General features: G+C 33.7%; 1 protein-coding gene across 1 annotated transcript; it reads right to left on the reverse strand.

Moving 5' to 3' along the window:
* Window positions 1-369: 369 nt before the first annotated feature.
* Window positions 370-7,712, reverse strand: LOC131938527 (ultra-long-chain fatty acid omega-hydroxylase). Its single transcript, XM_059296584.1, has 10 exons — window positions 7,558-7,712; window positions 5,494-5,618; window positions 4,821-4,883; window positions 3,843-3,966; window positions 3,372-3,507; window positions 2,653-2,776; window positions 2,043-2,173; window positions 1,376-1,523; window positions 940-1,005; window positions 370-666 (listed from the first exon to the last, which is right to left on the reverse strand). Exons 1-10 carry the CDS (start codon window positions 7,702-7,704, stop codon window positions 564-566), a joined length of 1,167 nt encoding a protein of 388 aa, XP_059152567.1. The 5' UTR covers window positions 7,705-7,712; the 3' UTR covers window positions 370-563.
* Between the last annotated feature and the right edge of the window lie 7,767 nt (window positions 7,713-15,479).

The raw sequence follows: 15,479 nt of genomic DNA on the forward strand, positions 1-15,479 counted from the left end.
ATAAAAAATATAATGGCACATAAATATATAGTTTGCAATGTTGTTTTTTTTTATACTAGTATCAAAAGAAGTGACGATGTTTTAAAAAACTGGTTAATGAACACACTAATTTTTTTGAAAAATAATCTGCTTTTATAACTGCTAAAGTGTTTTTTCTATAATCTTTTATATAACATGAAAAACAATATGTACAAATATGTATTTATGTGTGAGTGCATGTGTGTATACATAGTCGTGGCTTTGGTAACGTAAATTCAATTCTTTTTCGTATGCACAGGTTTACTCAACAAAAACAAATGAAATGGTCAAAAGTTTTAATACGTACAGATTAATAACTAAGCATAAATCTCAATAACTCCATATCTTGAATTCATGGACAATATAATGCTACTGCAAGTAGTAATGGCTTTACACAAATATATTTGCATTTCAGAATATCAGAAAGATCTCTCTCTCTCTCTCTCTCTCTCTCTCTCTCTCTCTCTCTCTGTACGCACTGTGATGCAGCAATATATTTACGATGAATTTAATATATAAAATTTTGATCTTTAAGTTTGCACAATTTATTTCCGTAACGTAACGTTGAGAAACATTCCACCTTCTGCCTGCATTGTGACTACGGGGAGTCTACGCACTTTTTTGTCGGCATCCACAGAAAGCTTGAACCTAGATAAATTAAACCATTTTTATTTCAGGCAAAGATGATACTGCTGATTTAATAAGAAAAGAGTATTACCAGTTCAAAGCCCTAATTTAATTAAAAAATTAGGCTGTTTAATAAGACATTTATTTCTAAGCATTAAAAAATAAAAATAAACAGTTCATTAGAAAAACAAAAATTAACATAAGTAACATTATCATGGATGAAAATTTTAAAATTGTTCTTAAAATGTTTAAAACTGGCGTTGTTAAGCATATACTGTAGACAACCGTACTTACTTTTTGATTATTTTACAAATAGTTGTTTTCATTTCATTCATTGCAAAATTTTGACCAATACAGTTTCTGTGAAAAAAATAATGTGAACTGATAAGTTGAATTTAGTTTCAAAATTTTTATTTCTCAATAAATTTTCTCACAGTACAGAGTAACAATGTAGCTTGCTAAATACTAAATTAAGAGCTTGTTTCCGTAGATATGGATGGGAGTAAATTAAAATGTAAAGTACAGAAAAAAAGTAAAATATCGTTAGGCTCAATTGTTTTAAAATTGCTTTAATATGTTTAAATTTGTGTTTTGAAATTTAATTGACTTATTTATTTTCTTTGGTGGGTTAATGAATTAAAAAACATATTTACAATAACGTATGCTTATTCAGTCCAATTTACAAAAGATAAATTAGTTCATGTGCAAGAAGCAAAAATATGTTGTCTACCTTGGGCCTGCAGCAAATGGCACAAACTGAAACGGATCAAGTTTAACCTGGTTATCAGGGTTAAACCGCTCTGGGTTAAACTCGTCAGGGTTTTCCCAAATATGAGGGTTATGATGAAGAAGCCAGATGTGGATTGCAATACGAGTACCTAGAGGAGAGTTAAAGTTTTGGTTTTTGTAGGTTTTGTTTCTTTTCTCGTTTGGTTGCCTAGCATTGATTAACAATTGGTTTTTGTTTTTGTAAAATAGCGCCAATCAACAATAAAACACAACTGAAATAATTCTAAAGCAAAAATGGCTTTTAATTATATATATATATATATATATATATATATATATATATATATATATATATATATATATATATATATAAGAAATAACTACGTTAAGAAAATAAACTTTCTTAATAAACGGTATTAAAACTTAGAAATATGTCTTTGTTTAACATCATTTTTAATACTAATGACATTTTACTATATAATAAAAATCAATCTCATGTTTAAAAACAATAAAATAACATTTTATAGTAAAGATCTCGTACTTATGTTAAGTCGTATCGGTACATAAAATGAGCAGCAATTAGAGTAAAAAAAACTACCTAATTTGTCAACTATTCTTAGGTTGCTAGCTGTTTGTTTTACCTTCAGGTTCAGTGCAGTCATATTTACCTTTTGGTAGTATCTGTCCATTAATGCTACAATCTTCCACTGTTTCTCTCTCTATGTACGGCACTGCGGGGTGAAGACGAAGACTTTCTTTTATACATTTTGTTGTGACCTCAAGTTTAGGCAAGTCGTTCCTGTATTGGGATACAGTATTTTAAATATTAAAAGGTAGACTCATATCTTTTATAATCATGGCTGAAAAATGCGGCAGAACATCCCCACCCCTATAAAATGCCAACCACTATCTACATGACACCCCTCTCGGCCTAAATTGGTTCTAGATCAAGGTTTAAGTTAAGATTAAGGTTTAAGTTTAGGTTAAGGTTTAGGTTAAGGTTTAGGTTTAGATTTAGGTTTAGGTTCGGAGTTTAGCTTTGGGCTTAGCTTTAGAGTTTAGGTTTAGCGTTATTCTTAAGGTTGCAGTTAGAGAACCTGGTTTATGAACAAGGAGATCAATATGTGTAAGTATAATGATAGGTATAAGTATATGTTATTTCAATGAAGGGTGAATAAATCGGGTATTTTATCTTACAGGTAATGACGGAGGGAAGGGTGAATACCGAACCGGGCTAATATCTTAGTCCCAATCATTACACACATAAATTCTTCTTACCATTCCAAGTGTTCTCTACCATCTAGAACTCTGACCACCTCTTCGTATACCTTCTCCTGGTACTCTGGATGCTTGGCCAGCTCGTAGAGGGCAAAGGTCATCCCACTAGCGGTGGTGTCGTGGCCTAAAAAAGATAACATTTTGATCAAGGTTATGTTTATAGAGAACAGCGTCGTTCGGATCCCAGGATTGCTGTTGTAGGAAATCACTTAATCTACATGGCTCTTATATGTTCTTGATTACCTTTAGTAATGGTAAGGTGGCGGGGCATAGCACTGAACATAGTGTTCCTTCAAAACTGCACTTTTTCAACCCCATTTATCGCCAGGTTCGAACGGGTATTGTACTTTTTTTTTCTCTTTAAAATAACCAATTGTGTGAATTTGTCTGATTAGCGTTCATTATGCACTCTATTTGTTATCCATTGTCAAACTTGAACACGATGAAATTTTGTTTTTTCATTTAGCATTAGGATTTCGATGTTTTTCTTGTGGTTTTATAATACACCCACCATTCATATTACCTAATCTTGTATATATATATATATATATATATATATATATATATATATATATATATATATATATATATATGTATATATATATATATATATATATATATATATATATATATATATATATATATATATATATATATATATAAGCTAGCGTGCGAACACCTTTATGAAACATATTTTATATTGTAATTTTGATGTTTACCTTCGAACATAAATGTGTCCACTTCATTTCTGATTTCCAAGGGACTTAACCCCTTTCCATCTTCGTCCCGTGCTATCAATAAAATATCTAAGAAATCCTTGATTTTTCTATTTGAAACTTCTTCTAGCTTCATGTCCTTTAAAACAAATAATAAAATTTTGATCCAAACGACGAATGTTTGATATTATTAAAATGACGATGTAAAGTGGAAAAAGGAAATAAAAAAATAATTTTAAAATTTAACAGAGAGATAGATTTGTAGCAAGTGTAGTTTTTTATATACAGTGTGAGATTTGAGATTGTCTACGACAAAAATATAGATGAAATATAATGCCTTGTCTTTGAGATAAAAACAAGCGTCAACTTATTTGAGTGCAACAATGAAAAATGATTATTTACTTATCGAGAAAGATTTAATAATTGTTTTAGACCACTAATGGATATTTGATCTAAAAACATTCTATAACTAACCAATTGTCGTTTCCGTTTTTCAATAACTTCCTCTGCAAATTTGTGAGCGGCTTCACAAAGCTTATGAAACTTTTTCCCGTCTGCAGAAAACTTGTAGAAGAGGTCAATAAAATGGACGGGTGTTCTACAAATTGAGTTTGGGGAAAGTAATTTTTCATTAGTTTGGTAGAGGTCTATCGACAAGCTGTATAGATTTTCTTAGATAATAGATTTTAGAATAGTAATATTAGAGTATAGGGCAGGGGTCGGCAACCTTTTGAAGAGGAAGAGCCAAAAGTTACAATTTTCAAAATTTCCCTGGTTTTAAAGAGCCACTAACATTTTTTTATTTCAAATATTTTACTTTTTTATTAAGATTATTAGTATTTGTGCAAGGAGCTGGAGAGCCGCATCTTGATATCAAAAGAGCCGCATGCGGCTCGCGAGCCGCAGGTTGCCGACCCCTGGTATAGGGGCATAATGCTAAATGAAGAATGTTTACAAACTGTGTTGGGGAAAATTATTTAATTTTAAATCATGAAATAGAAGTCTTTACATAACATGGAATGTTTTTTCTAAAAACCGGGCTAAAATGAATACAAATGGCGTTAAATATATTGTTAAGGCGGTGATTTTTATAAAAAAAAGCCTGAACTGAACCTATACGTTTTGATTTATGGCCGCTAGTATTGAAGAGACTTTTTATTGTGTACATATTTATTCAAATAAACTTTTAACTCAAAACATAACACTTCTGAAAGGTAATTTTTTTCATCGAACACGTATTAATGTTATTATCCAAATGTATTCTGATTAATACTGTTATCCGTAAAAAACAAAAAACAAAAAGGAACGGGCAGAAAAGTTTTCAGTCCTATTAATAACGTATGAAATAACATTTTATCTATTTGACAAATTGATGTTGGAATAAACTGCTATCTAGTCTACACAATAATAGAAAATTGTACAATGATATAAAGATGAGAAGACACAACTTACAACGATCTTGCTGTCCACAAGTTCTGTAGGTCTGTTATGAGCGTGGAGTAGTTGTTGTTGGATCTATTCAAAATATGTCAATTATATTTATGATATCAGTTCATTTGTTAGTGTAGCAGTTGTCGTCTTACAAATAACACGAATATTGTTGCATGTAATTTGAAGAGAGAAATCTATTTTCGTTTAAAAAAATGTAATTACCGCTCAAATCACAAGCGTTAAGATTAGAGTTTTAAATGTTGTAAGCATAACTTAAAGATTTTCCACGCATGAGTATTTGTCGTAAAATTATAAAAGAAAAAAAAACATCTTTTAATAACTCTTGTCTTTTCTCTTATAAATATTATGTTAAATAACTTCCATAACAAATATTTCTCTCGAAATCACATTTTGTTCTGTATATTTATATGCGTTTACATTTTTTTTTACTCTTGCCTCTACCTCATAAATTTTCAAAAAACAAAAGGTGGCAGTGTTATAAAGAAATTTCGAATTTCTATTTGAAATTATTAGGTCTTATTAACATACTTGATAGACTAAGAAAAGCACAATTTATTTAACAAATGTCTAGATTTAATGATAATTGCTTATTAAGAAATACCCTTTTTACAATATTGAACATGTGTTTAAAAATATAAAAGCACATTTGGCATTTGGTTGTATTGATACACACCTGTCTATTTGACAGTCCGACTCATATGAAAAAGCACATCTCAGGATGACGTCTAACGCGTCCAAATTAATCAACGGGTAAATGTTGATAGGCTCCCCTTTCTTGCACAGCTTTGTTAATTTTTCCTAGAATTAAAAAAATGTCATTGTTAAAAGGTCCAGGTAGCCAGGTGGTTTGGACTACCTGTAACCATGGTCTTAACTTTTATGGAGGTACCGAACCCCACCAGTTTCATATATATGTTACGGTCAAAGCCCGAAGTCGACCAATGCACGGATTGGCCGGCCAATCCGCGCATTGGCCAATATCGCCTCCCATAGGTCGGTCAAAGTCTCAATTAGCTATTGATTTCGGCCTTTGGCCGCTGGACATGGTGGACCGGCAAAAGTCTCAATTAGAAGATCATCTGGCTAGGGATGACCGGCCAAAGTCTGAATTAGAAGATCATGAGCATGTTTTGGGTTTTTTATACCTCCAGGATCATTAATTTAAGTCTTTATTGATTATTAATTAAAGTAAATGACAGAAACATTCAAGTTTTTATTGTACTATAGTCTAAATCAATCAATATTATCATTTGTCACAACAAGCTTCGGGGATCACCGCGACCTCTGTCAACATCTGGAACACGGATGCGTACATTGTCACCCACTTCAGCATCTTTAAATTTTGTATTTGATGTTTTAAGCATCTTAGCACCTTGAGTTTGCAAGCCAGTATGAGCTGCTGACCTGTGTTCCATGTTGTCTTGTTTGTTGTGACATAATCTGCTGGTAATATTTCCTCCGTTCCCTTCGTCTGCTTCATTGGGTATTTCACAAATAGCATGGTTATCGTTGCCACAAGTTCCACAAGAATGAGCTGCACTACAATGTTTTTCACAAACTATACAGAATCTGTTGGCCACATAATTGTCACGCAACTGGTCTGGACGTTCCTCCACGGCAGCAGATGTGTTAGCTGAGGATGGCGTTGCATTTATGGCAACCCCCATTTCTCGTTCAATGTTCTCAAGATCTTACTCTGTAACTATTTTATCGAGAGCCTCTCTTAGTAGATTTGAAGTGGTTTCTGACGCTCACGCCATCTCAAGTCGCTTGGACACTATTGTTCAACTTACAAGGAACGCGGCAAAGTCTTTTGAACATTCCGTCTTGTTGCACGTGGTCGGTGACGCCGACTGTCTTTGATTTTGTTCTTTGATGATTGTCTCACCTCGTCATCATGGAGGAGGCTGTCACATACGGTTGTAGCCCATATATGGAAACTAACTTGGATTTACATTTTTTTTCTTTTGACAGCCATCTGCTATGTCTGTCTCATGGTCTGACGGCCCGTTTGACCCATGTCGCCTTGCATATAGATTGCTATACAAACAAGAGCTAAAAAATACGTTACTAACAATGAAACCGCAGCCAGAATAATGAAAACGCGATCACAACTTAGTCTAGATAGAACATTGGCCAGGACATCCCGGCCAGTGCGCGCATTGGCCGGCCAATATACAAAATACGCAGTCAAGTTTAATCGCTTCAGACTTTGGCCAGTACGTCCCGGCCAGTGCGCGCATTGGCCGGCCAATGTACGAAATACGATCTTAGTGCTGTTAGAGCTTTGGTTAAGAGAGCTGGCCAATCCACGCTTTGGCCGCACTTCGGGCTTTGACCGTAACATATACATTTACCAAACCCCTCTTAAAAGTTCTTTTGCTCGCAGAGAGAAAATCCTACCGTGAATCTTGTGAGTCGGCTGAAAATCTTGTTCTCCGCTAAACACATGAGACTTACTCACCGAACCCTTGTGGTTTGATCAAACCCAGGTTAAGAACCATAATTCTATTCACCAATTACATGTTACTCGAACTTGTGTGCGTTTGGATGTATTTGTGTGTGTGTGCGTATTTGTATTTGCGTGTTTCTGTGAGTGCATGTTGGTTTGTATGTGTGTATTTATGTATGTGTTTGTGTGCGCGTGTGTGTATTTTTGTTTTGTACCTGAGCATGTATATAGTGTGTTTGTGTGTGTGCTTATAGCTGAGAATGTACGTGTACACTAAATACTCACAATCAATGTATCTGAACACGTTTGGTAGATGGACAAGTAAGGTTTGAGTATGTCGAAATGGAAGGCAGGAGTCAGCAGACGACGATTTCTGGCCCAACGGTCACCATTGGTTAAGACCAGCCCCTCTCCGAGCCAGCGGATGCCCATGTCGTACGTCGATGCTAGAAAATAGCCTCGGGGTTTTCTTGCTGGTAAAAATAGAACACATCTTCTTATATTGACAACATATTCATTGGATAACATTTGAATATGCTCATTACATTAACTTTGAGACAAACGAATAAATAAAAATTCTTTGCAAATATGTATTTTTTTCGGTAACTTAACTCCTCAACCATCTTTACAATGGCGCCGTTAACTCTTTACACAAGGCATTTCTCTGAACGTTTCTTTCATTTTTGTTCTTTTAGCCCCTTAACGCCGACTATCGCTAAAAAGCTACACCTCATTAAATTAATTTGATATTTTCCCTCGTTTGTTGAGCTGTTTGTTGTTTGCAGATACGTTTTGCGTACTGTCTATCCAAGAACAACCTTCAAGACAGACTTTGTTTGATTTCGGAGTTGTCTCTCTTGGATTGATTCTGTATCCATCTATCAAACCACAAATACCCAGGAGCTCAAACTCAGGACTTTTCAACTTTACAACAATGAGCTTTAACGACCCAACCACACAATCAAGCCATCCATTTCTCCACCAGACTCTCATTCTCACAAACAAAACTCTACATGTGTTTTCTCTTATCATTTCTTCAAGTCACGAAATTTCTTCCGATTCGTTTCTGTTTTTAATTCCACTTAACCGAACGAGCTATTACATAGGTCACGTTTACAATGTTCAAAACCAGTACGTTGGCCCTCAATTTGTTCCTCCTGACCTAATTTATATTATGATTCGTTCAATCTGATGATATAAGGCCAAAAAAAATTTCTTGGGACACACATTCTTATACGAGACAGATTTTACAACAAGCGTTTCATTCACATACACCCACGTTCTCGAAGGAGGCCAGTCTGCTACACACCTACACACCTACACACCTACATACCTACACACCTACATACCTACACACCTACATACCTACAGCTACACACCTACATACCTATACACCTACACACCTACATACCTACACACCTACACACCTATACCGCTACACACCTACATACCTATACAGCTACACACCTACACACCTACATACATATACAGCTACACACCTACACACCTGCATACATATACAGCTACACACCTACACACCTACACACCTACATACATATACACCTACACACCTATACAGCTACACACCTACACATCAGGTAAGGCCACACTCTTCCCTTCAACAGTGGTTACATTTTAATTAACACCATCACAACTTTCAAACCTTACATTTTGACAAAGTAAAACCGTTAAGTGGGTAGTCTCCGGAGAAAAAAACGGAGAATTAAATTCTTAAAAAATGAGCCTTTTTATTTATTTGTTTATGTATTAGTTAAGTTACCTAATGGAAAATATTTGCATGAATCAGTATCTCTCTGAAAATATGGTTGCCATGGTAACAGCAGCCATCTTGGAAAAATAACCAATTGTGGAGTTTCATCAACTAACATATATATTGGCCATATATTCATTGACCCATATTTTTCTAACACTGATAGAGTCAGTTGGCTAGTTTTTTTAACAGAAAAACCGCTAGAATTATTATTTCAAATTTTTTAAAACAAAGTTATGGTGAAATACCGTTACATTTTGCATTGTTTTTAAAGATTTTTCGCCATACCAATTTTTGAAAATTAAAAAAACAAATATTTCTAATAAAACATATTGATTAAGAACTTGGAATTTTCTGGAGCCTACCCCCTTAAGTATATTCACTAAAGATCTGACTGTTTTACTAAGTGACAACGTTAAGTATTCACTAAAAATTGATTTATCACCATAAACCTACCAGAAGATTTGAACACAGAACGTACAGACTCAGGGTGGTAGACAAACAAGACGGGTGTTACTGGACCATACCATTCAAAATGGCAGTAGCAGTTTTTCTTCACTCTCTCCAATAAATATTCCAAGCCCTCTTCGTTTATTCCTGGGAACTGTGAGGCAAAGAATATCAAGAAGAGAAGGTTCAATAACTATAAGAGAACTAATATCATTATCAGATTTAATGACATCTGTTCGAAATTTTGTTGAAACATTAGCATTGTTTTGTTAATTTACTGTTTTATTGACCTATATTTTATTTTGTTTAATAATAATAATAATAATAATAATAATAATAATAATAATAATAATAATAATAATAATAATAATAATAATAATAATAATAATAATAATAATAATAATAATAATAATAATAATAATAATAATAATAATAATAATAATAATAATAATAATAATAATAATAATAATAATAAACACAAAAAAAACAAACATAACAATGATTGATTGAATTTCACCACCCTAGTCATGAATAGATTTTTAGATTTGTCTTTTGTCACATATAGAAGGTTTAGATTAGAAAAACAGTGGTTTCTATGACGTCCACTACCTTAAAGACCCTTAAATATTACATTTACGATTGAAGAAGAAGAAGCAAAATAGCAAGTTATTTTTATAGGATTATTTAAAATACAAAACAAACCCATTTATATTTGCTACATAACAAGAACACAGTAATATTTTTACATCGTTATTACCCGTTTGGCATCCCTCTAAGGTTTTAGCGCCCGAGGCGCACCCCCCCCCCACCCCCCCCCCCCCTCCCGACTCTCTTGCTACGCCACTGAATAACACCAGCTTAAGTAAACTTACGTCATGCAGTGTCCCCGTGATCCACCGAAACTTGGTAGAAATTGGAAACTTCGCGAAGGTTTTGTTGTATTCTATTAGTACTTTTCTTTTCTTGATGAACACATAAAGCAACACGGCCGCCAACAAAAGGTAGAAAATAAACATTTTTGTTTGCGTTGAATAGAATATTCACAAGGTTTGCTGTTGGTTCTTAATGCTAAAACAATTGTGTTTGAAAATTGTTCCTCAAAAGTAATTATTGTAGTCACACAGCAAACTCATGTATATAGAAATCTAATGTAATAACATTTGTAGTCACACAGCTAGCTCATGTATAAATAAATCTATTGTACACCACTTGTATGTAATACACAGCTAACTCATGTTTCAAAACATCTAATGTAACAACACTACAAACTGATGGATCCAACCAACTAGCACTGAAGTTTGACCACACTAGCCATACAAAACTTCCACTCTAATCAACTCCCGCGTGGTAACTGCACTGCCAACCACAGCCTAGAATCTACAATCTAGACCACGGGTCCCCCAACTTTTTATGTGCCGACACCACTTTACAGAAATCCAGCGACAACGATACAATACTAAAAAATACACATCACATCTAACACCAAATGTAGTAGTGAATATGTTTTAGTTAACCAACGTAGTTGCCCCCCCCCCCCGCACAGAAAACCCTTATCGACCTCCATAGGTGCATCGTCCTATAGTTTGGGAACCCATAACCGCACTCTTTAAGCACTACAACTCAAGCGTAACCAAAAATCTCGTTCGATTAAGCAGTACTTAATAGGTTTAAAAGAAGAAATAAATCAGGTCGTGGTTTTACAGTATACGTTTTGAAAGTGAACTTGGTACGCTATAACCATAATTTTGTATTGAAGGTTATTTCAAAGGCCGGTTCAGACGGTTAAATCTTGCGTTATAACCATCACAACACAGTTCATACAGGCGTCATAGCGCGGGTTATGTACGCTGGTCTTAGTACAGGTTTTAAGTAAATGGGTCATCGTACGCGGAATTTAAGATGTTCAAATCAAAGCATAATTTATGTAAGTGGGTCACGGTATGGGTAACTAAAACTGGCCATTTCAAATCGTTTACACGGTTCATAGTATGGGTAACTTAAACAGGCAATATCACATTGTATAAAAGTGGGTCATGGTATGGGTAATTTAAACTGGCCATATCACATCATAATTACGTAAGAGGGTCATAGTATAGGTAACTTAAACAGGCAATATTACATTCTATTTAAGTGGGTCAAGGTACATTACATGCGCCTTGCAAATTAAGAACTTAGTTTATAAACAGACACTGAGACACATACACCATCACACACACAAACAAAATCACGATAAAAAAACCATACTAATTTTTTATTGCGCGTACGCTTAAAAAAAACCTGTAGGCTACTCATAAGTGTTGACTAAAATTTTGTCACAAATTCCTAACTAAAACAGCATTCTGTGTAAAACTAAGGACAGATCACCTGTGAGGCTTAGCCACAGCTTGATATAAAAAAATTACTTATTAAATAAAAAATGCTTCATAATAGTTTTAAATTTAAATACAAAAAAATAAAATAAATAAAAACAATTGTTCGAGAGTACTATGTGCGGTCTAAGGTCTAAGGGAAGTAACCCTGTAGTTATGACTGCAATATGTTCGAGAGCTATTGTAAATGTTATGTTTTACATCCGAAAAACAAAAACAAACAACATCCCATTTGAGGGGTTACTAACATTTTACTCTATTGTGACACGTTGTACATTTTTGTACACATATCATAATTTGCATAATATTTGACCGATGGAAATGAAACTTGGTATACGATATCATTTTCCATAAATGGGATAATTTATTGAATAAAAGTCCTAAGGCCATGACGAAAGTGGATAATGCATTTTCAAAAATAAAAATAAAACGTTCTAATATAAAATTTTCTTTTCAAATTTTATGACAATACAAAAATAAATGCTGCATTAAATATATCACTCAAAACCATCGTAGCACGTGTTCATAAAAAAATCGATTCATAAATTCTGCATCTTTTACGATGCGATCTATATAAAATAAAAACTGACATCGTTTTTAAACTTCCTTTATGAAATAGGACGAGAGAGCGAGACGACAGTCTGGTTTGAACTGATAATTGTTTAGAGCTTTTGTGAAAGCATACGATTTTAATCATCTTCGAGTGTTGTCTTACAAGTTGTTTTTAGTGGTATTTTTATCTCACAGTGTCCATGTTCAGTAAGGGTTTGACGAGAAGCCAATCTTACAATTGATAGAATGTATGTGAATGGAGCTAATACTAACATCATGTATGCAGTCACAGTCAAATTACTCAATTTTCTACTTTAGCTTAAGTTTTATTATATCCTAACTCTTTTTAAAACATAACTAAAATACCTTTTTTCATATATTTAAAAAAATGTAGAATAAAAAACCCTAATAGTTGGGTGACAAAAGGGTTGTCGTTTTGCACGGCCCGGTTGCTAAATAAAAAAAGTCTCAAGTTTGATTCCCAGTGCATGTAAGGCTTGGTAGCTAGAAAAAAAACCCTACTAAATCAAACAAATGCTGCCTTGTTTTTGATAGACAAAGGCTATGGAATCAAATCCAGAAAGAAAAGAAGGCTCAAGTTGAGCAAAGGGGCCATATAGAGCATAACATAACATATTTCAACTCTACTTACAGGCAAATAACCCCTCAAGCTACCCCACCGAAAAAGAAAACTGCCCTTTTACTTATTTTTAAAAAAATGATTTTACGCCAACCAAAAGTTGTGAAACTTTAGGTATGGCAAGTCCGTCAAAATAAAATTAAATACATAAGCTATGTCATTCTTTAGTGTGTCTTATTTAAATAATAATTATGAGAATCCAATTATTTTTAATTTACTTAGTACAAAACAATTTTAAAATAAACTTAATTGGCAGCTTTTTTAGACTATTTAAAGAATACCAATAATTCATGGACTGTTTGAACCTTTGACTATCTTTAATATACAGCCTATGTAGTTTAGTGTTTGTTCCCTCAACGCACCAGTGTTTGTTAGTTCATGTAGAACAAAAATACCCAATGAAAAATTAAACACCACACACTTACTTTTAGCATGTGTTTAGATGAAGACAACATTACCATAAGTTGCTTTGACCATATTGAGTTTATAATCTCTTCTGCTGTCTTCATTCATCGCTCGCTTGCACAGAGGTGTTAATATTTACAAAATAGATACCATGAACAATTACTATTTTAAAAAAACTATCAACAGAATCAGCGCAATTCAAAAAGTACATACTGTCTTTGTATGAGCGCTGAATTGGGTTTTGTGTTTGTTAAAACTTCAAAGAAAGCATATATAACAGCGATGTTTAAGTTGTGGACTTCTACATTATTCAAAATCACATTCCCCTACTCTGCATGAGTCCAAAAGTATAGTTAGAAACCTTGCCCTTCCCACCTCGTTCCACGTCATATATGCACATCCTCTAAGAAAATATTTTAATGTTCACATAAATGATGGTATCTTTGTTGAGAGGCAGAAAAGCCAGTCTGAACGGAACTGATAATTGTCTACAGCTAATGTGAAATCTTATGATTTCATTTAGCTACGTGCATTGTCTTAATTTGTTTTCTGAGTGGCTTGTGTATCACACATAGCTCATTTTCAATAGCTCTAAATGATTGTCCTAAGTTAAGTATGGGCGTCAAGTTACTCGTATATTATTCGATACTAAACATGTTTATGATTCTAACAACAACATCGCTTGCTTAGACACACAAATATCTTTTCTAAATGTCCTTCCTTAATCCGCATTTTATCTTATCCTACATATTTTGAAAACAGTATTTAAACTACTTTTAAAAAATTTAGATATCACAAGGGGTCGTCGAAGTTGGCCAGGTAATGCTCGTGGGTTGCTATAACAAAAACAAAACAAGCAATCAAGCAAACAAACAGACAGACAGACAGACAGACAGGCAGGCTGGCAGGCAGGCTGGCAGGCAGGCAGACAGACAGGCAGGCAGGCAGGCAGACAGACAAGCATATCTGTTTCCTACTCTATCTACATATTACGCAGAGTTGATACTTAATCTTAAGCATCAATTTAGCCACAATATTAAATAAACCAAAATCGCAGTTAATATGTTAGTTTTTCGACTGGTTTTGAGTACTTACAAACCTCTAGCCCTTGTTTTTACTTTGTCTATACTCAATATACGAGAAAATACAAAAAATATAAACCAATTAAAGCTACCTAAAATAAATTCCCAAAATTGAAAATACAATGAATAAATACATGTAAAGCGAAAGTCCATCACAGAGACGAACAGTGCAGTAGAAAACCCTTGCTTAATAGATCTTAATCCGAAGATTGTGATGGATTATACCTTAGGATTGGCCATTGATGTAACGTCGGGTTCTCCTACCTGTCTCCCCAGTCCACGTACAGTAGAACCTGTAAGTAACGTCGATCCTTGAAATGTATCATCAGATAGAAACTTAATGTAATCACGTCTCGTTCTATTACGTTTTTCATTAACTTAACGTTAAAAATGTGTATGCTTGTATGCAAATTATTACAATAGATCGTGCACATACATAGTAAGTTTTTTAGGTTTTGTTTATGTTATGATATTCGACCACAACAAAAAACAACCACCATCCAACAAAAAAAAAAAGAACAAGCAAACTATACAGATGTAATAAATAAATTTGTAAAGAATATATAAAGCACATTACATCGACATTGAATGTTACAAATTGAATTTAAAACAAAAAAAAAATACACACTAAAAACAAGGAAAGAAACAAACAATATTTAAAAAAAAAAGCAAGCACACAAACAAACAACTAAACAGATAAAAAATCTAGAGAAATTGGATCTGAAAAACGAAAGTATAATGAATGTAATTTTCACATAGTTTCATTTAAATTATAGCATGCGCTAAAAGCTTAACAAGTGAAGCTGTTTCTTCTGAAAAGTGAAACAGTGGAACACGAACAAGCGAGATGTCTTACGTACGCTTTTGTTTTGAATTATTTTCATTGGATGAGAAAATCCTTCTTGTTTTGTTACTTTAAAACCAGGAAATGGTTACAT

The sequence above is a fragment of the Physella acuta genome, unplaced genomic scaffold (assembly GCF_028476545.2).
Source record: "Physella acuta isolate Inbredline_101_S28 unplaced genomic scaffold, ASM2847654v3 ptg000246l, whole genome shotgun sequence".
Lineage (NCBI taxonomy): Eukaryota > Metazoa > Mollusca > Gastropoda > Physidae > Physella > Physella acuta.

Excerpts from the sequence above, each read along its gene's own strand:
- LOC131938527 (XM_059296584.1), bottom strand. The coding sequence starts at position 7,704 with ATGGGCATCCGCTGGCTCGGAGAGGGGCTGGTCTTAACCAATGGTGAC. Across the intron at positions 4,884-5,493 it reads TCGGACTGTCAAATAGACAG|ATCCAACAACAACTACTCCA; the intron begins GTGTGTATCAAT and ends TATTTTGAATAG. Across the intron at positions 2,174-2,652 it reads GGTAGAGAACACTTGGAATG|GAACGACTTGCCTAAACTTG; the intron begins GTAAGAAGAATT and ends ATCCCAATACAG.